This window comes from Heloderma suspectum, chromosome 11 (assembly GCF_057233095.1).
Source record: "Heloderma suspectum isolate Gila_16-S chromosome 11, 16-S_ref, whole genome shotgun sequence".
Taxonomy (NCBI): domain Eukaryota; kingdom Metazoa; phylum Chordata; class Lepidosauria; order Squamata; family Helodermatidae; genus Heloderma; species Heloderma suspectum.
This window is the reverse complement of record NC_139468.1, coordinates 44,478,884-44,503,344: the sequence shown is the minus strand read 5'-3', so window position 1 is coordinate 44,503,344 and position 24,461 is coordinate 44,478,884. Positions and strand designations below refer to the sequence as shown.

Below are 24,461 nucleotides of genomic sequence, written 5' to 3'. Positions count from 1 at the left end.
TTGCCTGCGTGCGGGGGGAGGCCTCCCCTGTGCAGGGGACGCTGCCCCCCGCTGTTGGGGAGCCAGGCGGACACAGCAAGACCGTTCAGACAATTCACGTATGGCAAAGAGCGTGACCAGGGAGATGTGGGAGGCAGCTGCAGCAGTAATGGCGGCAGTCCTGCGCAGGGCGCTCTGCCCTGGCCTTCCCGGCTGTCGGAGCCGGGCCAGGGTGCTGCCAGAGGTCTGCCTCTGGAGTCCCAGGGTGAGGCGGGGCCTGCGTGGGCTCTAGGCAAAGGGCTGTTTGCAAGCTGCTCATGGTCCTAGCCTGGCGGCGGCAGCATTATTATTATTATTGTGTACTGCATTTCTATGCTGCCTGTGGTCGAAGCTTTCTGGGCTTTTTACAGAAGTTAAAACATTCAAATACAATATAGAGAGTTTAAAAGCCATTTACATAAAAGCACACAGAAAATATACACAAACAACATATAAGTAAAAACAACTGAACTGTCAGTCATAACTAAAGACACATCCAGGACCACTTAAAACTCATCATGTGCCTGGGAAAGGACATAGTGCCTGGCGCTGAAAAGATAACAATGTTGGTGCCAGGTGGGCCTCATCATGAAGCTTGTTCTACAGCTGGGGGCCACCACTGAGAAGGCCCTCTCCCTCGTTGCTGCCTTCTGAGCTTCGCTTGGAGGAGGCACCTGGAGAAGGACCTTAGATGCTGAACACAGAGTGCAGGTCGGTTCATTTCATGAGAGGCGTGTCAGGTATTGCAGACCCAAGCCGCGTAAGGCTTTATAGATTAAGGCCAGCACCTTGAACTGAGCTTGGAAGTGTATAGACAGCCAGTGCAAGCAGTCCAGCGTCTGTCTTGTATGCTTGGACCTTCTGGTACCTGTTATCAACCTGGCCACTGCATTTTGCACAAGCTTCAGCTTCTGAACCGTCTTCAAAGGCAGCCCCACGTGGAGCACGTTGCAGTAATCCAACTTGGAGGCTGCCAGAGCATAGGCAACTGCAGCCAGGCTGTCCCTGTCTGGGCCCCATCCGCATGAGCCTTTCACTCTGGGGCTGCTGCAATCAGAGGACCTTTGGGATATGCGACGCAGCCACCGCTTGGCAGCCAAACCATGGCTTTCACAGGGAGAACACAGGGTTCCGCAGGGGTGCTCTGCTGCGATGTTTCAGCTTGCTGGGGGTTTCCCGCGGTTGCTGAGCTGTCTGTCCCTTCTTCGAACTGGCTTCGCAGTGGTTGTGCTCAGTGGTTGCGTCACTCTGTGACGCCTTTTCACTCCTCCCCATTCCGAGGCTCAGAGGGATCCATTCTGGAATGATGGGCAGGTGCGCCCCTCTCACGTGGGCACGCCCCTTCACATGTGCAAACCATCATGAGAGGGTGGGGCCAGAGGACTGCTGCTGTGATTGCGTATGAACAGTTGGCATGGTGACGAAAGAGCAGATCTTGCCAAAGAGGAATGGACAGACACAAAAGAACCCCTACAACACAAAACAACCACTAAAACCCAAAGTGTCGCACCCCCAGCCTCACGTGCCTGCACACCTGCGCGTTTACCTATCATGGTAAAAAAAAAACAACCAGCAGCGCGATTGCTGCAGTTTACTTCGCTTCCACGGCCATGTGTCAGGGCACAGCGGATTTTCCCGCTGGAGAGGTCCACAGTAAATCGCACATGTACCGCAGCAGAAGCTAATTTGCAGCTGCAATGCTAAGCAGCGACGACAGAGCGAACGCTGAAAGTGCTGCCGTGTAGATGGACCCCGGAGAGGGGCATAGCTGGGCCACCAACCAAAGCTGGTAGAAGGCACTCCGTACCACTGAGGCCGCCTGAGCCTCAAGTGACAAAGATGGTTCCAGGAGGACCCGCAAGCTACAGACCTGCTCCTTCAGGGGGAGTGCAACCCCATCCAGAACAGGTTGAGCACCCTCCCTCCGGTCAGCAGAACCACCCACCAGCAGCATCTCAGTCTTGCCTGGATTGAGCTTCAGTTTATTAGCCCTCATCCAGTCCACTGTTGCAGCCAGGCACTGATTCTGCACAGCCTCACCTGAAGATGGAAAGGAGAAATAGAGCTGCGTGTCATCAGCACACTGATGTCAACACACTCCCAAACTCCGGATGACTGCGCCCAATGGTTTCACGTAGATGTTGAACAACATGGGGGACAAAACCAACCCCTGTGGAACCCATATTGGCCATCCACAGGGCCATGCAGTGTTCCCCAGGCACCATCTTCTGGAGCCGACCCTCCAAGGAGGAGCGAAACCACTGCAATGCCGTGCCTCCCACTCCCAGTTCAGAGACCTGTTCCAGAAGGATACCATGGTCAATGGTATCAGAAGCCGCCAAGAGATCAAGGAGGCTCAACTTGGTCACACTCCCCCTGTCTCTCTCCTGACACAGGTCGTCATACAGGGCGACCAAGGCTGTTTCTGTGCTAAAACCTGGCCTGAACCCTGACTGAAATGGATCCAGATAATTGGTCTCATCCAAGACTGCCTGGAGCTGGTTGGCAACCACTCGCTCAAGGACCTTGCCCAGGAATGGAACATTTGCAACCGGCCTATAACAATTAAGGTTTTCCGGGTCTGGGGAGGATTTCTTCAGGAGTGGTCTCACCACCGCCTCTTTCAGGACCACTCCCTCTCGCAAGGAGGCATTAATCACCTCCCTGTTCTGGAGACAGGCTGTTTTGTGCACACTCTGTTCTCGGAGGTATGGTCTCCCTGTCAAAGATGCTCTATTGTGGCACAATGGGTGGGGTGGTTATCGATACACGGGTGGCTCTTTTTGAATTCCGCCCCTCCCCCCCCTCCCCCCCCCCCCCCGGAAAAAACTCAATGGGAGCATAACTTCCTGCACCAGGACTTGAGCTGGTGGAAAGTTAGTACAATATAAAAAAGGTTAGGACAAAAACTACAAATTCTACTCAAAAATATCCTGATAACACTAGCATAATTATAAACACAATAATACAATGGAGTATATACAAATTCATAACAAAATACAACCAAGTTTTTCAGTTGCTAAACACAGCAATAAAACAACTTCCAAACTCCAAAGTTACATACAGTAGATATTGAAAGACAGAGAAAACAACCTATTACCAATGACCAACATTTACAATCTATTACAGATGAACCCGGGCAATTACCAGGTGCTTTCCAACTACATAGCACATTTGAAAACTTGAACAAACCAACTTAGAATAAATCTAGAAGGACAGCAGGGTAGGCAGTATGGATATGTATTTTTGTAGCTGGATGGATACTTGTTTAATGTAAAATTGTTGTCTGGACATCTTAATCAGAAGATGATTAATCAACCCACCACTCCATCTGATTAAAGGAGCCCTTCACAGTACATTTTGCAAGTATATAAGCATGTGCCCTGATATAAATCATAGCATCATAGCATTGGAAAGTCCTGCAGAGATCATCTAGTCCAACCCCCTGCTCAACGCAGGCTCTGCACTGCAGGGTGCAGCTATGGCATCGCTGACAGATGGATGTCCATCCTCTGCTTAAACGCCTCCATGGCTGCACGGCCGTCACTGACAGGCAGCTTTTCATGTTAAGCTGAAATCTGCTTCCCTGCAACCTCCACCCGTTGGTTCTAGTCCTGGCCCCTGGAGCAACAAGGAACAAGTTTCCTCCGTCTTCTGCATGGCAGCCTTTCAGATATCTGAAGACCAGTGTCATGTCTCCCTTTAACCTTCTGCTCTCCAGGTTAAACATACCCCCCTCTTCCAACGGTTCCTCAGAGGACTGGTTTCCAGACCCCTCACCATCCTAGCTTTGTCTCATCTGCAGATTTGATCAGCAGCCCCTCGACACCCTCATCCAGGACATTTATAAAAATGTTGAACAGCACACGGCCTAGAATGGAGCCCTGCAGGACGCCTCTTGAGACCACCCTCCAGGAGGATGCCAAGCCATTAATTAGCACTCACTGAACACAGCTGCTCAGCCAAATTCAAGTATTGTCCAATTCAAGTATTAAATTCAATACTTTTGTAACTCAAGTATTGTCCAACCCACATTTTACCATCTTGTGAATGAGGACATCATGGGAAACCTTGTCAAATGCTTTGCTAAAATCAAAATATACTATGCCCACATAATTCCCATGATCTACCAAACTAGTAACTCTATTAAAAAGAGAGATAAGGTTGGTCTGGGATGACTTATCCCTGACAAACCCCTGGTGACTCCTAGTAATCAATGCATTATTTTCTAGATACATCTGTTCAAGAATTTTGCTCAGCACTGACGTCAGACTGACTGGCCTGCAGTTTCCTGGATTTACCTTAAATAAACATGGATACTGCAACTTTTGGATTCATTCTGAAGTAGTTTGTCCAAATTCTCAGATATGCCACCAAAGAAGACTATAGCAAAACATGTCTGCAATTAATAGCGTTACCCTGTCACAGATTCCTCTTGGAAACCTAAAGTATTCATCATTTATAATAGGTCATTTTCCACAGTGTCTGACCATGGGGTTTACAAGTTGTTTTATTGTTATTGTAGAAAGAGTTAGAACTATGAGATAGATACAGGAGGGGATGGGGGAAGGGAGCAATTGCCAAGGTAATGGAAAAAGCTTGGTGGCAGTTGATGTGGAGGGAGGAGGAGAGAAGGAAGAGGTGGAGGGGGGAACGGAATAAATTCTTCACGAGTCAAAGAAGAAAACCGATGAAGAAGTCAAGAATAAGCACCTGAGACAGCAGAAGACCAAGAGTAAAAGATCTGACAGAAAAAGAAGCAGTTACTGTTAACAGAAGAAGCATCTTGTGAAGGTAGGCCTGACTAGGCCCTGTAAGTAGTTTGGTTCAGGTGAGGAGCCTGATGAGATTGAGAGAGTATGTGTGTGTCTGACCATGAGAAGGTAATTGTGACTTGCTCATAAGCAGGAACTCCTATCCACCAAAGTAACTCAGCCCTAAAGATAAGAAGGGTGCTGTGCTGATAAGACTGTGCTGAGTACTAATTGGTTTCTAGGCATGTGTGGTGTGTTTTCTTTGTTCTCCAACTTTCAGTCTGTATAAATGGATCCTGTTTCTTTTATTTGGGAGAGACACAGTTTTGCCTGTCTCTCCCACGACCATGACGTGCTTTAATAAATTTCTGACTGTTCAACCTAAGCTGCCTTGGATAATTCCTTGTCTGTTCCTGAAAAAAACAAAGATCTGTTCTATGTGTAAGGCCTGGCTGAAGCAGAAGGGATGACTTTTAGTGGTTTGCATTTTCTGAAGGGACCCCTCCAGAGGTTGGGGAAGGAGAGACAGAACTGCAACAGACTCAGTGACTGGGTGTGCACAACACACTAAGCCAACACGGGTGACTGCCCACAACGGATTAGCATGTCGTGCGAACTCAAGACTGTTTTTCCCAAACACTCAGATAATCAATGATCCGCAGTAAGGGTTATGATGGGTTGGGGTGTTGTGCGAACCTGGAGATGCCAACCCATCGTGGGTACAGGGCACTGGCAGCCAGCCCCTCAGCAAGAGTGGCAGAAACCCCTGCCGCTCTTGCCAAGCGGGGCCGCGGCCGCCATTCGCAATCACAGCCGAGCTGCTGCCTGCGACAGCCCCCCAATGGTGCCCCACCACCACCATGGAGAGGCTGTCACGGGCACCCCCTTCACCCCCACCGATCCCCCTTCCCGGGTCTGACTGCGATCTTGATTGTGGTCGGAGTCCTTTTTAAAAAATATCTCAGCCCCGGTTTTGCACAGAAACGGGACTGGGCATTTTTTCATACTTCCTCCTGCCTGGGGAATGCGCACAAATGTTTCTTGTTTATTTCCCTTCAGTTTTCTGCCAATGTGCAGGTGCACTTCAGCACAGAACGGGGGGCTACCAGCTCCCCCCCCCCGCACCCATGTGTTGCACTTGGCGAACGTACAGGGGCGCAGGCGAGGACAGCCTGGATTGCCCTTCCCCGTCAAGATCACTCCAGCTGTGTCGGCTTTGACAGTTGTCAAGACTGAGCAACCTTTGGGAATAAAGGGGACGCATGTCTTTCATGGGAAGGAGCAGGAAGGAAGGGGGGAGTTGGTGCGAACTGGGGGACCCCCTTAAGGGGCTATCCACGCATAAAAGCAGGGGAATCCCTCAGGTAAGTGGGTAATTTTAAACTGCAGGATGGGGGGGGAAGGTTTAAAATTACCTGAGGCTTTTATGGGTAGACTAGAACTTTGGGGTGTTCCCCCACCTGGAACTGCACTCCCCCCCCACCACCTCCCCGCTCCTTCATAGAAAAGTAGACACAAAAACAGGGCCGGGAAATTTTTTTTAAAGGCTCCGACTGCGATCAAGATCACGATCAGAGCCAGGAAGGGGGACTTGTTGGCAGACAAGGCGGGTCTTCTGCCAAGTCCCCTGGGATGCCTGGTGGAGGACTGAAGGGGAGGGGGGGTGAGGGGGCAAACAAGCCACGCGCTGTGGTTTGTTTGCAAGACAAACCAGTCGCTCGTCGCCCATCATGGGCTAGCAGGTTGTGTGAACACATCCACTATGACAAAAGTGTTGCTGCTTGGTGAAAGACAGGTTGCTTACCTGTGACTGTGGTTCTTCAAGTGGTCATCTGTGCATCACACACAGGGGCTCTGCACCTGCGTGGAGCCTCAACTCGGGAAACTTCCAAAGCTGAGAAAGTTTTGGCGGGGAACTCTCCCCCACTGTCCCATTGTGCACGTGTGGGCAGGCTCCCACCTATTCTCTCAGTTCAGTGAGACGCAAATGTGGCCTTGGAGCCAAGAGGAGCATTTCAGTTTGCAACAGCCAGAACACCAAAGGGGGGATGGTGGGTGGGTTGTGTGACTGTGTAGATGGCCACTCGAAGGACCACAGTTGTAGGGAAGCAACCTGTCCTTCTTCGTGCTCTTGGTGCATCACACACATGGGAGAGTAGCTCACTTACTGGAGGTGGGTCGGTGCCCTAATGCAGCACTGATGGAAGAACAGCATGGCCAAGGAACAGTCTGCTTGGGACCTCGCAACCAGGCGGTAACGCGGCATGAACGTTGATGGGGCTGCCCAAGTGGCAGCACGGCACAGCTCCGGGATGGAGACACGCCTGTCCAACACCATCGACGTCGCCATGGCCCTCATGGAGCGCGCTGTCACTTGACCCAAGTCTAGGTTTGCAAGCTGGCAGGCGAGGGTAATGGTTGGAATGACCCCGGGGGCCAGACTCTGAGACAACAGCAGGAGACCTTTTCTCCTTCCCCGATAACACACAAGAAGTATGGGTGATCTGCAAAAACCTTCTGTTCTGGATTTACAAAAGGCCAATGCCCTTCCCACGTCCAAGGCATGCAATCTAGATTCCAACCCTGATGTTGGGCATTGAGGATTGGGGATGGAAAAAAAGCAGGTAGATCCATGTCCTAGTTAATGTGAAAACCAAAATGACCTTCGGTAGGAACTGCACATCTGGGCGAAGTACAACTTTATCTTTGTGGAAGACCATGTAAGGATCATCCATTCTAAAGGCTGCTAACTCACTAGCCCAATGGGCAGAAGTTATAGCTACTAAAAAGGCCACCTTCCATGACAACGGATGGAAGTCCACTGTTGCTAAAGATTCAAAAGCCTTAACTGTTAAGAGGCTGGAGAACTACCAACAAACTCCAACTCAGTATCCAAGTTTTAACAGGTGGCTGAGGATTTCTTACTCCATGAAGGAACTGCTGAGTATGAGGGTGTAAAAAACAGTAAAACCCCTTATTTCATGCGATGCTGAAACAGCTGCCAGGTAAACCTTAACAGATGAGAATTTAAGTCCCTTTTCAAATAAGGACAAAAAGAACTACAAAACTAGAGAGAGGGAACAGCTATAACTGGGTCTAACCCCCTCGAATTCACAAACGCAGAAAATGTTTCTCATTTAAGGACATAAGAACATCTGGTCACTAGCTGCCTAGCCGCCCCCAAGACTGTCCGGACTGGCTCCAAAAACCATGACAGATACAGCAACTTTGGAGCCTCCGTGCCATTAACCGCAGCACTCAGAGATCAGGGTGTCAAATGTGGCCATCGCATGCAGCTGTCGTGCTGATGCAGGAGACCCAGTCTCACTGGGAGTCAAAGATACCGCTGTCGTCCCCGCCAAAGCAATGGGGCGAACCATCCCTGCCTCAGCCACGACGGGGTGACAATTATGCAGTCCGTGTTGTTGTCCAGAATCTCTGACAGCACCCAAATTAGCAGTGGAAATGGCAGGAAAAGGAAGCAAAACCCCTGGTTCCAACTCAGGAGGAAGGTGTCCCCCAGCGAGGCTTGACCTATGCCTGCTCTGCTGCAATAATTCTCACATACCCTGTTTCCCTCCATTGCAAACAGCTCTATTAGGGGCTCTCCCCACTAACCGAACATGCTCTGTGCGACTTCTGAATGGAACAGCCACTCGTGCGACACCCGATCCGAGCAGCTTAGATGATCAGCTAGAATGTTGTCGGATCCTGCAACATACACTGCTATTAAATTCCCTTCGCAATGCACCATTCGAAGATGTCTAGTGTAAGCCTCACTAAATGCACAACCCTGCCGCAAACATCCATCTCGAAAGCCTTTAGAGCTTCCTGGACTGCAAGCAACTTGAGGAAGTTTATATGCTTCCCATTCTCCGATTCTGTCCAGAGACCCTGCACCTTGAGGGATCCGCAGTGTGCTCCCCATCCCCACAGGGATGTGTCTGTCATGAGCAACTTGGAAGGTGATGCCTGGTGGAAAGGCACTCCAGGAAGAAGGCGATGGAGGGACATCCACCACCAAAACGGTTCTCGGATCCTCCCAGGCAGCCGAAGACGAGCACGCGTGCGTTGCCTGAGGGATCGAATACTCTGTTGAACTGTCACTGGCGGCTCCTCCTTCAGAGATGGCTAAACAGGACCACTGCAGTCACAGCCGCCATTAGTCCCAACAGTCTCTGGGTAGAAAAAATGGTTACAGTACTGGAGCGAAGAACCTCTCTCACGAAGGCTACCAGTGCGACTGCTTGACTCCATGGGAGGAAGGCGCAACCTCGACAGGAATCCAAAACTGCGCCTATAAACTGAATGGTTTGGCTCAGTTCCATGGAAGACTTCTGGATATTTACGTATAGCCGAGGGCATCTAAGAGACTGCAGGTGAGAGACACTGAGCGCAGAAGGCTCCGTCGCGAAGTTGCCACTGTGAGCCACTCATCGACGTAAGAAAAGACAGTCTCTCCCGGCAGTTGGAGATGAGCGCACACCACTGCCATGCACTTCGTAAAGACTCTCGGTGCTGTGGAGAGACCAAACGGGAGGACACGAAACTGGTATGCCTGAATCCCAATGGCAAAACGAAGATAACGTTGACTTGGCTTTTTGATCGCTATGTGGAAATGTGCATCCCTGAGGTCGACGGATGCGAACCAGTCACCTCTCTGCAACAGTATCGTAGTCAATGTGGTCATATGGAATTTCCTTGGTGTAATAAAGAAATTCACATCTCACAGATCCAGGATGGGACGGAGCCCACCATCCCTCTTCGGTACGATAAAGTATCAGGAATAAAAGCCCTGGAGAAGTCGATGACTCAGCACTGGTTGGATCGCAGCCTTCTCCAGCAGTGAAGCTACCTCCGTTTCCAAAACATCTGATGGTGATGTTGACCGTACCGTACTGAAGGGGGGGAGGACATCAAGCTTGATCTTGTATCCTCTGCTAATTACTGAGAGCACTCACAAATCCATGCTGGGGAAAAAGGTGAAAGATGAGTCCCCAACATTTGAAGAGTTGCTGGTGGCTGAAGAAACACCATCCATGAGTCAAAGATGATTCTTACCTCCAGGATCAGACTTGCAGCAAACAGAATGGAATTTTGACAAAGTATACTGTTGCCTTGACACAGAGGGATGCTGATTTTGCTGCTGCCTCTGGTATTTCTCACCGTGTTGCTTGAATCTGTTGCTGGAATCCTGGTTGCCAAAACCAACAATGAGGCTTGAATGGCATTGAGGATTGAGCAAGTCCCATCTTCTTGGCTGTAGTTTTTTCCTTTGGGACAGAATCCATAGCCTCGCCATGGTCGCATTAAACAGATGTACGCCATCAAAGGGGAGATTCCTCAATACAGGATCTAACTTCCTGAGACAAACCCGCTGATCTAAGCCAGGCATGCCTCCTGAGAGCAATTGCCCCAATCATAGCTTTCACTCCGCAACCTGAGTGATGCCGTGCCATGTTGATCTGTTGCTTTGCCACTCGGGTTGCTTCAGCGTGGGACACCCTGGGCAGTTCTCTCTGATCATCATGTAAGTGGTCACAAAGCTACCCAATTTTTCCCCACAGGAATATTTAACACCTTGCCATCATTGCCTGATAGTTAGCGACTCTGAGCTGCAGATAAATAAATCCTGCAGCCCATGAGGTCCAATCTTCGCTCCTCCTTAACCACTGGAGCAGAATGCTGCTTGTGGGAGCGACTTTGTGCCGATTCAACAATTACAGAGTTAGGGCGCAGATGTGTGAACAAAATTCAGCATCCTTCTCCAATATTTTGTACATGCTTTCCAGCCTTTTTGAAGTAGGTGTCATTGATGCTGGTGTCTTCCACTATGGTTTAACAGTTTGTAGCAGCGTTGGTAAAAAAGGAATACGAATGGGCATTGATGTCTCTACATTAACAACGTCAAACACCATATCCTTCAGCCGTTTGACAGGCTGCTGTGTTTCGATTCCTAGAGGTTGTGCCATTCTCAGGATTTGCTCAGAAAAATGGCCCAGGTCTGCCAAAACTGAAATAGGGTCTTGTGATCCTGGTGCTCCATCCGGAGACAAAATCGATGGAGCCACTGAAGAGTATGAAGCAGAGTAAGACTGATAATCATCTGTAGCAGAACGTGGTGACATCTCTGGACGAGAAGGCAAAGCCTCCTCCCGCACTTCAGGATGTGCCGAAACAGTATCTTGAGAAGGTACCGGAGGCTGCACTGCCATCGGTGCTAAGGGTGGCAGCATCTGCTGAAACAGTTCTGGACCAGCTGCCCTCCAAGACTGGGGCACAGCTTTCGCTGGAGGACATGATAGAGTTGCAGCTGGATGTATCTAAGTCGGCGTGTCCATGTCCATGTGGAGATCGAAACGATCATCCTGTCTATGCCTCCAATCATCCCAATAGTAAGTATGTCTGGAAGGGAGTGACCACTTCAAGCACCTATCCTAATCCGGCATCAGCGATAGAGATCGATGGCAAGGACAGGGAACATAAGCAGGCTCCAGTCTATGGTCCCAAGGATAGTAAAGTGAAGACCAGGAATCAGAGGACCCTTGGTGCTGAGGTAAGCGCGGAGGCGGTTGGAGGGTTAGATCTTGTTCCCTGTCATGGGGTGGAGTTCAATCTCTTATTTCTCCCGCAGATGTTGAGGCCGCTTGTATAAGGTCGATCCTCAGCATCGACACATCCTCCATCTCGGCACCAACACCTCAGATCTCGTCAGTATTGGTGAGTTTAACAACGGTGGTGGCGGAGGAAAATCTCTCGGATGCCCTGAATGCAATCTTCGCTCATATCCCCTTTTTCTTTTTCTCTGGGTCTGCAGTCTTAGGCATCTGAGCCTTTTTCGACAACTTCTTAGCCGTAGAGAGCATTAGAGATCTCCCCAGAGTAAGTGGCTTCTCCGTCCTGCCCATGGTTACAGCTGGCATGGAAGGAGAGGAGGAAAGTTGTGCTCTCCCTGTCCTCTCTGCAGTGTGAGGCACATGCCCCTCTTTCATGGAGGCAGACACCTGAGCCATCGGAGTTTTAGGGGCTTCAACAGCAGCCAATGCCCTTTTCCAAAGCTCCACTCAAAGTCTATCAGCCCGGTTTCTGTGGGCCTGTTTGGAAAAACCCTGGCAGAGCGGACACGCCTCTCCCGTGCCCCTCTCCCAGGCAGAACAGGCAAAGAGAGCCCCTGTCTGAGGGCGGCAACGTGCTCCCACACTGGGAGCCCTTCCAAGACGGTGCCTTCAAGGCCATATGCCTCGAGGCGAACAGCGTGCGATAGGTGGATCACTCTCCTGAAAAGAAAAAAATAGCACCAAAAATAAAATAAACCGCGAAGAATGAACGAACAATAGAAGAAAAGATACAGACAGAATAACATCTCAACAAAGCCCCCCAAATGCAGTCCTGTAACGCAGTCCTGTTTCCCAACAAGGCACTACAGTTGGCGGTTGAAGAAGGATTGAGGGAATAGGCGGGAACCTGCCCAGACACGTGTGCAATGGGGCGGTGGAAGAGGGTTCCCACCAAGACTTTCTCAGCTTTGGACGTTTCCCGAATCGAGGCTCCGTGCAGGCGCAGAGCACATCTGTGTGATGCGCAAAGACCATGAAGAATTGTATTTATTCAAATGCTGAAAGCATTAGCTTATTCTGGCATCTTTGCTATATGTATTAACTTTCCTTTATTATCTGAATTCTGTACTTACCCTTTCCTTTATTTTGCAAATTTGTGTTAATCTTGACCTGCTGTTTAGAGCTAATTACATTTCTAGGAACCCGAGGTCTGCTACACTATCTCTGGCAACTGGAAAATGTTTGGTTGTATTTGGTTGTGAATGTGTGTATACTTCATTTTATTATTGTGTTTAGAAATTATTTTAGGGTTATCCGGATATTCTTGAATAAAATTTGCAATTCTTGTCCTGCCCTTTTTAATATTGTGGTTTGGTCTTGAGTGGTCAGGAAAACAGCCTTTTGGTTGACTTTGATGTAAAATTGCACCATAGATAGGGGCGTGGTTGTGACCCAGAGGAGTAGGTGAGTCTATGATGTAAGTGTGCTCCCACCCTGTGGAGTCATGTGCACCCCCGTGCACATGACTCCACCAATTTCAGCTGTTCTGCCAGCGTATCTGGGATATTCCCTGGCATGTATTTCACGAAGGCCTGCCTCTGGTGTCGCATGGCTTACACCGAATACTACAGCCCCTCAGCCACTGCAAGACGAGCATAGTACTGCTCTGCCAGGGGGGTGGTAACTGGGGAGACGGCCTCTTCCGTCATGGCGTCCTGCTGATGGGGCAGCCTCCCAGAAAGTGGATTTTGTGTTTCTGAGTCTTAGGCTTATTGTTTCAATACAACTGCTGTGTGCTGCCTTGAAAAAGTGAAATAGAGGGACATAAATATTTAAAGAAATAAACAACCTTGCTGCCCTATTCCTGCTTCGGAAGCAGGAACCATTTCAGGTTCAGAAGATGGCAGCCCCACTAGGAGAATCCAGACAAGCTGTGGCCCAGAGACCCTCCCCCTGCTGGTACCTGTGGGGGCTCCAGGGTGGAGGCTGCTGCAGCTGCTGGAGACGGCGGTCAGGAAATCGCTGACCTGGCGCAGGGAGAGCGAGTTGTGCAGGGTTTCCAAGGGGTAGATGCTGGGCACCATAGAGCAGCCTTCAAAACCTGCAGGCAAAGAACACCCCCCCCCCCCCCGCAGGGTCAACTCCACTATGCTTCTGCCAGGAGCCCAGCTGCCCTCTCCCCTCCAGAGAGGCCACCCAAAATAAGCACCAGCTACCCAACTTTACGAGCCCCTCAAACATGGAGCCCCTGCTCTGCCCCCCCCCCACAATACAAAACACAAAAGACCAGCCAGATCCAGCCCAGGACCTCAGAAGCCAGCCCCCCGGCTCAAAAGCAACCCTCCCTTCTAGAGCACATGCCCCACAGATGGCTCATTTGGGGTTGGGGGGTGGAGTTGTTGCTCCTCATACGAGCCACATCAGGAAAGCTGATCATGCCCCCCATCCCAGCTGTCAGGATTCATTCAGACTTTGCTAGGATAACACCCAAGGCGCTGCTATGAACTTTAAAACCAGTTGCCCAGAAACTCTGGCAGGCCACAAAAACCAAACGAGTCACATGCAACGGCAGCTCCAGAACCTTGCCTCCACGCCTCTGAAAAGGGGCCCTCTCTGCAGGCAGCCCGGCGCCTGCAGTCTTCACTATTCCAGGCTAGGGGAGAGGAGCCCTCCGCCAGGTCCCTCCCTCGTGATTCCCAAGAAAGTGGGGGAAGGCACCGTGTGGAGAAACGTCCCTTCACAGAACCTTTCCTTGGGACGCATTTCTGAAGATTCAAGAGCATGCGCCCATCCCGCGCATGGCCCTCCCAGCGCAGGCTCAGCAGAGCGCCATGGCAGCGCACGTGGCAGATGCTGCTGCTGCGCAGAGGTGGCTGGAAAGCTCGGCAGGGCAGGAGAAGAGACCGGGTGAGGCGGGAAGGGCGAGCAATGGATTGAGGAGTGCAAGTCATGCCCCCAAATGGATTTTTGGGGACACTTTCCACAGTCCAGGGCCAGGCCCTGCGTCAGTCAGGAGTAAACTACATGGCAACAGACGGTGGGGAGGGTGTAGCCTCTATTGGTGGGCTCATTTTGGGGGGTGGGTTGGGGGAAATGTTTAATCCTACTTACGCACACATGGTGGTTCCAAACCAGATTGGGGGCCTGTGCACTTGATGACAGGTAAAGAAGAAAGTGTGGGAAAGCTGTTGTTGTTCAGTCGTTCAGTCGTGTCCGACTCTTCATGACCCCATGGCCTTCCTGTCCTCTGCTCTCTCCCAGAGTGTGCTCAAGTCCGTATTCATTGCATCGGTGATACTATCTAGCCACCTCATCCTCTGCCATCCCCTTCTCCTTTTGCCTTCAGTCTTTCCCAGCACCAGGGTCTTTTCCAGGGACTTTTCTCTTCACATTAGGTGGCCAAAATATTTGAGCTTCAGCTTCAGGATCTGTCCTTCCAATGAGCACTCAGGGTTGATTTCCTTTAGGATGGACTGATTTGACCTCCTTGCAGTCCAGGGGACTCGTAAGAGTCTTCTCCAGCACCACAGTTCGAAAGCATCAATTCTTCGGCGCTCAGCCTTCCTTATAGTCCAGCTCTCACAGCCATACGTTGCTACTGGGAAAACCATAGCTTTGATCAGACGGACCTTTGTCAGCAAGGTGATGTCTCTGCTTCTGACTATGCTATTTAGGTGTGCCATAGCTTTCCTCCCAAGGAGCAAGCGTCTTTTAATTTCATGGCTACAGTCACCGTCTGCAGTGATCTTGGAGCCCAAGAAAATAAAATCTGTCACTGCTTCCATTTCTTCCCCTTCTATATGCCAGGATGTGATGGGGCCAGATGCCATGATCTTAGTTTTTTTAATGTTGAGTTTCAAACCAGCTTTTACACTCTCCACTTTTACCCTCAACAAGAGGCTCTTTAGATCCTCTTCGCTTTCTGCCATTAGGGTGGTATCGTCTCGTCTGAGGTTGCTGATAATTCTCCCGGCAATCTTAATTCCGACCTGTGATTCATCCAACCTGGCGTTTCTCATGATGTACTCTGCATATAAGTTAAATAAGCAGGGCGACAATACGCAGCCTTGTCGTACTCCTTTCCCAATTTTGAACCACTCGGTTGTTCCATGTCCGGTTCTTACTGTTGCTTCTTGACCCTCGTACAGGTTTCTCGGGAGACAGGTAAAGTGGTCTGGTACTCCCATCTCTTTACGAATTTGCCAGTTTGTTGTGATCCACACAATCAAAGGCTTTAGCGTAGTCAATGAAGCAGAAATAGACGTTTTTCTGGAATTCTCTTGCTTTATCCATGACCCAGCGAATGTTGGCGATTTGATCTCTAGTTCCTCTGCCTCAGCAAACCCAGCTTGTACTTCCGGTAGTTCTCGGTTCACATGCTGCTGAAGCCTAGCTTGTAGGATTTTGAGCATCACCTTGCTGGCATGTGAAATGAGCGCAATTGTACGGTAGTTTGAACACTCTTTGGCGTTGCCCTTCTTTGGAATTGGGATGTAAACTGACCTTTTCCAGTCTTGCGGCCACTGTTGAGTGTTCCAAATTTGTTGGCATATTGAGTGCAGCACTTTAACAGCATCATCTTTTAGGATCTTAAATAGCTCAGCTGGAAGACTGTCATCTCCGCTAGCTTTGTTGTTACTAATGCTTCCTAAGGCCCACTTGACTTCACTCTCAAGGATGTCCGGCTCAAGTTCAGTGACTGCACTCTCATGGCTCTCAGGGACATTAAGATCTTTCCTGTATAGTTCTTCTGTGTATTCTTTCCACCTCTTCTTAATCTCCTCTGCTTCTGTTAGGTCCTTCTTTGTCCTTTATCATGCCCGTCTTTGCACAAAACATTCCCTTGAGATCTCCAATTTTCTTGAAGAGATCTCTAGTCTTTCCCATTCTGTTGTTTTCCTCGATTTCTTTGCATTGTTCATTTAAGAAGGCTTTCTTGTCTCTCCTTGCTATTCCCTGGAAATCTGCATTCAGTTGGGTATACCTTCCCCTTTCTCCCTTGCTTTTTGCTTCCCTTCTTTCCTCAGCTACTTGTAAGGCCTCATCAGACAGCCACTTGGCTTTCTTGCATTTCTTCTTTGGGATGGATTGAGTTGCTGCCTCCTGAACAATGTTACGGACCTGCGTCCATAGTTCCTCAGGCACTCTGTCTATCAGGTCTAATCCCTGAAATCTATTCCTCACCTCCACTGTATATTCATAAGGGGTATGATTAAGTGGGTCAGCTGCATGCTACTTATTTCACAGAGCCCTTCATCGCAACCGAGCAAAGGCCCCGTTGCCTTATTCCTCTGCTCCGTTCTGCTTCTTACTCTCTGCTAGCATCGTGCAGAGGGAGCTCTACGGGCAGGGCACCTTCTTGGGAGGAAGTGTGGACTTCAGCCTGTCAAGTCAGTGACATATGTCTTGTTTAGCAAATTCTGGCATGACAAACCCATCACTGCATGCAATCTCTTTACTGGAGTTAAGCCAAGTTTCCCTAAGGCCCGAGTTCCACTTTGCAATTTTATGTGAAAGGCGGCTCTGCAAATGACACAGAAATCCGAAATTGTTTCGCCTTTGGATACAGATTGCTGCTCGGAGGGGCTCTGCAAAAGTCCGCAAAGGGCTGCATTTAAGTTCCAGGGAACTCTGCTAGCCCTGAGCTAGTCCACAACAGCTGGGACAAGCAGCCCTGCTCTGGGATGAGGAAGACCGCATCGGGCTCATGACAGAAAGCTCTGTGCGGAAAGCTTGGCCATCCTGTCTGTTCCAAGAGCACGGTGGGGGAAGGAACCTCTGGGTTGGCCTGTCCCTGGAACTGACAGGAGAGGGATCCGAGGCACCGCCTGCTCCACAGCGAGGCAGCTGTGCGCCCTCCACGGAAACCAGCTGGCGGAAAATCACTCCGTGCCTTCAACTCTCTTTTCAGAAACAGCCTCCTCTCGCTGCAGGACTGGTAGGGAAAGTCCCCCGCCCACACGGAGAGCCCCCATGCCTGCACCGAGGCAGAGGCCCAAGGAAAGGCTGGTGTCCTGGCATTCTCCTGCCCCACCAAAGGAGCCGGGCTCCAGCAGCTCTGCCCGCAGCAGGACACGGGCCCCTCACACACTCAGGTGCCTGGCTCTGGGCTGTGCAGAGGGGCAGGGTGCCCGAGAGAGCCCCGATTCCTTCAGCACCCAGTGTGCGTGCTCACTCGCTCTGCAAACCCTGCACTGTCGCCCTTTCCCCACTGACGGGGGTGGGAGCTGACCGGCCCATGCAACACAACTCCCCCCCGCCCCTTTCCCATGGGGGAGGCAGAGGGCAGGCAGGGGCTCGCAGTGGAGGGCCGGGACACTGGGAAAGGCTGGCAGCGCTCCGCTGGCGGTCGGTGGGGCTCCAGATGGCCCAGAGCCCACCTGGCAGCCCACGAGCGGCCCAGCGCACACCGCCGGCGGCCAGAAGGCAGGGCCGAGCAGCAGGGAAGGCTCGCACGGGCCTCCCGCCAGCGCCAGAGAGGGAAAGCCACGAACGCCCCAGGCCGCGCTGCTCACCCCCAGGCCCTGGCCGGAGACCAGCCGGCTCCGGAAGAGACGCGGCCGGCAGGCGCACAGGGGCGGCGGCGGGCGGAGCGCGGCGCAGGGCGACACCCGGGGGCGGCGGCTGCAGAAGAGCGCAGATGGGCAGCGCCCAGCCCAGCCGGCCCAGCGGGCGACGGGCTCCTCCCGCCAGCACTAGCAGCACGGCCCTTCTTCGCGCCTCTGGTCCTGCAGGGGCGGGCGAGCGCGGCACGCTGCGCGCAGCTCTCCGGAGCGCCCGCGCCCGCCGTGTTCCGCGACCTCCCGAGCTTACCTCGGCGCGCCGTGCTGGCGGCACACGCCAGCGCCGTCGCCACGAAGAGCCCTGCGGCGACCCCGCGCCCGAGCGCCGGGCTGCCAGGGCCACGTGCCCCGCCAGGGAGCGGCCTCTGCGCGGCCGCCCGCCGAGCTGCAACCGGGCCGCGGCGCGCTCGAGGGCAGCTGCGCAACAGCGCCGCCTCGAGGGCGCTCGGGCGCTGCCGCGGCCCGCCGGTGCGCCCGTTCCCGGGGTGGGGAGAGGCCCGCTGCCGCGCCCCGGCCCCCAAGAGCCGCGCGCCCGGACGCCCCCAGCGGCCCTTCTCGGCAAGCGCGGCCGCGCCCGTCCGCCGCGGGGGCAGAGGCGGAAGTCGCGTGCCCGCCCCATCCTGCGCTCTCGCCGCTGGGGGGGCGGCTCGGCCCGCCTGCCTGCCTGCCTGCGTCTCCGCGGCTGCTGGACGGCGCCGGGCGGGCAGGGCGCTGGAGATGCCGTCGCGCGCCGGCGCTAATCGGGCCCTGCTGCCGGCTCCCAAGAATGCGGCCCGAGCGGCAGGACAGGGCAGGGCAGGGCAGGGCACGCCACGCAGGCAGCTGCCCCAGGCCCCGCACAGCCCCCGAACGCATTTCTTGGCGGGCCGGCTCAGAGGAGCAAGACCTCGGCGGAGCGGGGGCCCTTTCTGGTCCGGGCAGAACCCCGGCCCACCGTCTGGGACGGCGGAGCAGCGGCAGCGCGACGAGGGGCGCCGCGAGTGACTCGCGCGCCGTCGAGCCAGTGGCCGAGAGACGGAGACGCTGCGCGCGCGGCTCGGGGGCTTCCGCTCCTCAGAACGGTCCCGGCCGCGAAGGGCGGGGGCTGCCCCCGCGCCGTGGACCGCTCCGGCCCTCGGCTTTCCCTGGCGGGAAGAGGGCGGGCCGGGCGGCCAACGGCAGCGCGGATCTGCCCAGCCTGGCAATCCGCTCCCCCTTCCCGCCTCTCCCCCGTCGCGATGCATCTCGCACGTGTCCGAAGCCGCCCCTCCCTTGGTTCCGGCAGCCTCTCGCTGCTCGAGGCTCGGAAGGGCGCTGCTGCGCGGCCTCCTCCGCTGCCTGCTGCCTTCGCTGCCCCCCCATGAAAAAGCCCGCCAGTATTGGGGAACTTTTAGATGCTCCCTATTAGCGCAGACCGCGAGGGCGGGGAGGGAGCTTGGCTTAGAGCAACGGCGAAGGGAGGCACGGCGGCGGTGTACAAAAGTGTGCCTGGTGTGCGGGAAGTGAAGCCGGAGGCACCTCCCCCCCCCCCCCCGGGAATGCTAGAACCCAGCGGGGCCATTCCCGGAAGCTGCCGGGTGGGAGAGGCAGGGCAGATCAGAGGAGGGGCTTCTTCTTGCAGCGCAGAGTTACGCTACGGAACTCGCTTCCACAAGATGTAGTGAAGGCCACCCATTTGGATGGCTTTAGACAACTTCCTGGAGGAGGTGGTTATGATGGCGGCTAGTCCTGATGGCTATCGGCTACCTCCACTATCAGAGGCATTAACCCTACATACAGCAGTTGCTGGGGAACATGGGCAGGAGGGTGCTGTTGCACTCGTGTCCTGCTTGTGGGGGCAGCTGGCTGGCCACTGTGTGAACAGAATGCTGGATTGGATGGACCCTGGGTCTGATCCAGCAGGGCTCTTCTTATGGTCTTATGTCATGTTCTTATGCTCTTGATTTGCTGATCCATAAGTCCCCTTTCTTTTTTCGCAATCTTGTGTTTCTCTTTTCCTTCCCTGTTTCTTTTTTTAAAACCTGGTCTTATATTGTGCTTCTCTTCCACCATGGAAAGTAACTGCCAGTTTCTAACACATATCACCCCACTTTTTTAAACATTTAATTTTTTAAACCAGGCAAGCTTTTGGAACAAGGGGCTAAATTCCTTTCTTCTCTGGGTGTTTGAAGGAACTATCTTTGTGGCCCTTAATATTCACTTCATTGGGCGGGGGCGGGGAGATTGGGCAGAATCAAGAGTTCGGATTGCGTGTTTTTTTTTAAACAGCTATGCTTTGGAAGAAGGCAATGCTTATCTCCCCATCCTGCCCCCCCCCCCCAATCTTTTTTGTAACACCCTTTGGCAGCTGTCTCTACCCCTTTAGGAAGAAACGCCTGAAGCATTTTTTGCAACTACTTTTGTCTGTCATTTTTGTCTTTCCCCATTCCATCCCATCAGAGTAAAGGCCAAGATCTTCATAAACTATGGATGTGTGTGTTACATCTACGTACTCTTAAAAACAAAACTCAAAACAGCAGGCATGCTTTCTACAGATTATAGGAAGAAACTTGCTTGGAAGACTGAACTGTGTTTGTCTTTACTCAGAAATAAGTCCCGTTCAGTTCAATGGGGCTTACTCCTAGGAAAATGAGTATAGGATTGCAGTCTAACATGCATGTCTATTCAGAAGTAAGATCCATTAAGTTCAATGGGTCTTATGCCTAGGTAGGTTTGTATAGGGTTACAGCCTTAATCTTTTTTGTGGGTGTTTTCCCCTCCTTTTTTCTGGCTACTTTAAAAAATCTGGTGCACTTGTTCAGGCATTTCTCTTTTCTTTTCTACACTGACTGTAGATTGTTGGCCTGGCCTTTCTTGCCCTTTTTGCTCATAAAAAACCTTGCTGGCAATGGTATTGTTTGTCTGTTGGGTGTAAAAATCTGCCAGTGATTGGGAGATTTATTTATTTTTAGCTTAGTAAAAAATCTGTTTTTTGCCAGCTGGCAGTGCCAAGGGATTGTTTTTTCAATTTGTAAAAAATCTGCTAGTGAGTGAATTCTGGGCCTTGGCGGCGGGGGGGGGGGGGGGGTTAGTAGTGATCTGTGTGTGGTTCTGACATGTGTTTGTGTGTGTGTGTGATCACTGGGGCGAGTGCATGTCTGCCTGGAGGGCTTTTCTGTGGTTTGTTGTTATTGTTGTTGTTGTTGTTGTTCAGTCGTGTCCGACTCTTCGTGACCCCATGGACCAGAGCACGCCAGGCCTTCCTGTCCTGCGCTCTCTCCCGGAGTGTGCTCAAGTTCATATTCATTGCATCCGTGATGCTATCTAGCCATCTCATCCTCTGCCATCCCCTTCTCCTTTTGCCTTCAGTCTTTCCCAGCATCAGGGTCTTTTCCAGGGACTTTTCTCTTCGCATTAGGTGGCCAAAATATTGGAGCTTCAGCTTCAGTATCTGCCCTTCCAATGAGCAGTCAGGGTTGATTTCCTTTAGGATGGACTGAGTTGACTTCCTTGCAGTCCAGGGGACTCGTAAGAGTCTTCTCCAGCACCACAGTTCGAAAGCATCAATTCTTCGGCGCTCAGCCTTCCTTATAGTCCAGCTCTCACAGCCATACATTACTACTGGGAAAACCATAGCTTTGATTAGACGGACCTTTGTCGGCAAGGTGATGTCTCTGCTTCTTACTATGCTGTCTATTGTACCCCAGTACTGCTTTTCCCACCCTTTTGTTGACTATGAGTGCTACTCCATTTCTTCTAAGGGATTCTTGCCCACAATAGTATATATGATGGTCACCTGAATTAAATTCGCCCATGCCTGTCCATTTTAGTTCGCTGATTCCCAAGATGTCGATGTTCAATCTTGCCATCTCATGTTTGACCACCTCCAGCTTACCTTGATTCATTGATCTGACATTCCAGGTTCCTAAACAATATTGTTCTTTACAGCATCGGATTTTCTTTTCACCGCCAGACACATCCACAGCTGAGTGTCCTTTCGGGTTTGGCCCAGCCGCTTCACTCTTTCTGGCGCTACTTGGAAATACCCTCTGCTCTTCCCCAGTAGCATATTGGACACCTTCCGACCTGAGGGGCTCATCTTCCAGCGTCATCTCTTTTAGCCTTGTGATATGTCCCATGGGGTTTTCTTGGCAAGAATACTGGAGTGGGTTGCCATTTCCTTCTCCAGTGGACCACATTTTGTCAGAACTCTCTGCCATGACCTGTCCGTCTTGGGTGGCCCTGCACGGCATAGCTTATGGCTTCACTGAGTTACGCAAGCCCCGTCGCCACAACAAGGCAGTGATCCATGAAGGGGGTTGTTATTGTTATTATACACAAAGGAGTGGATTCTGGATGCACTCAAAACTTGCTTCTGGGTTCCAACGGCCTCTTTTCTGTGTGGTTCTGAGAATATCATCATTATTTTGTGTGGCTGTGCTGATTCCCTCCACCCCCACCCTACACACAGCTTTGTGTTCATGTTCTCAAAGTCCCTCAATTCCCTATGCAATGGGAGTTCTTCTGGAACAGGGGAATGTGAGTCCAAATGAGTTCTTTTGTGTAGCTCTGCAGATCCTCCCCCCCCCCATTCAACATCTTAGCATTCCTGTGCTTCAGTTTTCCCTTTCTGCTGTATGGGTGGCAGGCAGCTGTAGATTCAAAAGACAGCTCTGCCTCTCGTGACCCCTTCGCTCCGCCTCTGGTGAACCTCCCCCCCCCCAGTCCCAGTGGGTACCAGCTGCCACTGTGTATATATACCCTTGGAACTCAGGATAACACTTTGTGCATCTAATGGTGTGCAGTAGTCCAGGAAAGCTTACACCACAATACAGGTGGGAGTGCTCAAGATGCCACTAGACCCTGCTGTTTGCTCTGCAACACAGCTCTCCCCCTGAAAAAAGTACCACTGTGTTATGTAAGCATTACTTTTTGCCGGTTGGAAAATAGGGAAAGAAATAAAAGTAAAAAACAGAAACATGATGATAAAAGAACATAAAGGGAAGTTATATTATTTGGGCTTACAAACAGCATGTGGTCCTCAACTTTAGCATGCAGAAAATGTGTTTCTAGAGAAAGGTTCAGAAATGAGTGTCTCTATAATGCACTGAGTACATTTACCTCTGACAGAATACTTCCCCAGAGGGTTCCGCCTCGTCAAACGGGGTGAAAACACATTCTCACCCACCACCACCACCACTGCGAGCGGGACCAGCCCTCCCCGCCCCCGTCCCCAAGACTGCACAGAGCCAGACAAGACGGCCTGGCAGAGGAAGGCCACCTCTGACTCCAAGAGAGCAAACCCGCTAGACCCCCGCTTCTCCTAGCCCTTCAACCGGGTGCTGCCCTAGCAATACGGGTTGGGCTCCTGGGAGGTGGGGCAGGCACCCTTCAGCCCAAGTGCCACACTCCATTCCAGAGCAGCTCTGGGGGGCCACACTGCGGCGGTGGGCAGGCAAAGGAAAGGGCGGGGCCAGAAATGCCTGCATGTCTTCGCTTAGCGCGCTTGCTGCTCTGAGCAGTGGCTAAGCCTGAAGAGAAGCATTTCAGCCTTTGAGAAAGGGGCGGCCCAGCCTCACGGGGCGGGGGTGCCTCTTCTTCCCCTCCATCATTAGTGCTGCTGCTGCTGCTGTGTGTGTGTATTGGGGGGAAGGGTGCCCCCCGCCCGAACACAGAAGGGGAAGAGCTACGACCGTGGTTAGTCGCAGGGGATGCGCCGTACAAGACAGGCAGCCCTCGGGCACAGTGCAGGGGGAGGCAAAGCAAGTGCAAGAGTGGGGGGGGCGGTGACAAATTAAGAAGCAGACGTACCGTTAGTTGGATGCTTTGCAAATGACACAGAAAATCGCTTTACAGCCGGCATAGACAAGAGCTCTGAGAAAACAAAAAGAAACCATCGCTTCAGTTAGGCCCCCTCCTGCTCCTAGATGCAAAGGCTCCAGCTGCGCTCTCGGGAAGCCCCTTGCAGCCGGGCTCCTCTTGCCACCAGCCCAGAGGAGCATCGGGCGCAAGGTCTTGGCTGGCACACCGGGGACGTGCGCAGCAGGGCCAGGACCAAGGCCATGTGCTTGCTGGTTTAAGTAAGGGCTGCCTTTTAGGGCCTAACTCCTCCCAAGGCAGGTAAAACAACACAACATAAAACCACCAAACACATATTAAAACACTTACAAATAACCTAAGCCAAATCTTGGGTGAAGCCAGCCCCACCAAGCCAGGGGAGGAGGAGAAGAGAGACATGCGGGCTGCCTTTCACTCCCCAGCCCAAGGCCGGATCCAGAGCATGCGGAGGGGCCGATGCAGCTCCTTATGCCAGGGACTACCCTTGGTCACGCTGCTTCCTCTGCCAAGCGTCTTGGCCCTGTGGATGCTGACTGGCCACCGCGTGCGTGTGCCCCTCCTGGCACTGCTGCTGCCTTCTAGGTGGGCTGCGGGGGGAGCCATGGAACTCGGCTGTGAATCTTCCATATATGATGCAAAGAGCAGCCCCCAAGAACCCAGCCTCAGAACACAAGGGAAGGAGAAACCCCCCAGAAGCGGGCAAGCCATCCGTTTGCTTCTGCCGCTCAGTGGTCTATCCACAGCACAAACCCTCCCCCTCACCCCCTCAGGAT

At 52.3% G+C, this 24,461-nt stretch overlaps 1 protein-coding gene across 12 annotated transcripts in view; it reads right to left on the bottom strand.

Annotated features, from left to right (window-relative positions):
* PPIP5K1 (diphosphoinositol pentakisphosphate kinase 1) overlaps window positions 1-24,461 on the bottom strand; it is a 109,391-nt gene that overhangs the window by 16,002 nt on the left and 68,928 nt on the right. For 8 of the 12 annotated variants that reach the window (XM_084817807.1, XM_084817808.1, XM_084817809.1 and 5 more), the window contains 2 exons: window positions 23,662-23,724; window positions 13,293-13,430 (listed from right to left, as the gene is read on the bottom strand). In XM_084817807.1, coding sequence (XP_084673933.1) covers window positions 13,293-13,430; window positions 23,662-23,724 — 201 coding nt within the window. Of the gene's footprint in view, window positions 1-256; window positions 12,050-13,292; window positions 13,431-21,854; window positions 22,920-23,651; window positions 23,725-24,018; window positions 24,276-24,461 lie in introns of those variants that run through there. The other 4 variants (XM_084817818.1, XM_084817817.1, XR_014785445.1 and 1 more) reach the window with 4 other exon arrangements.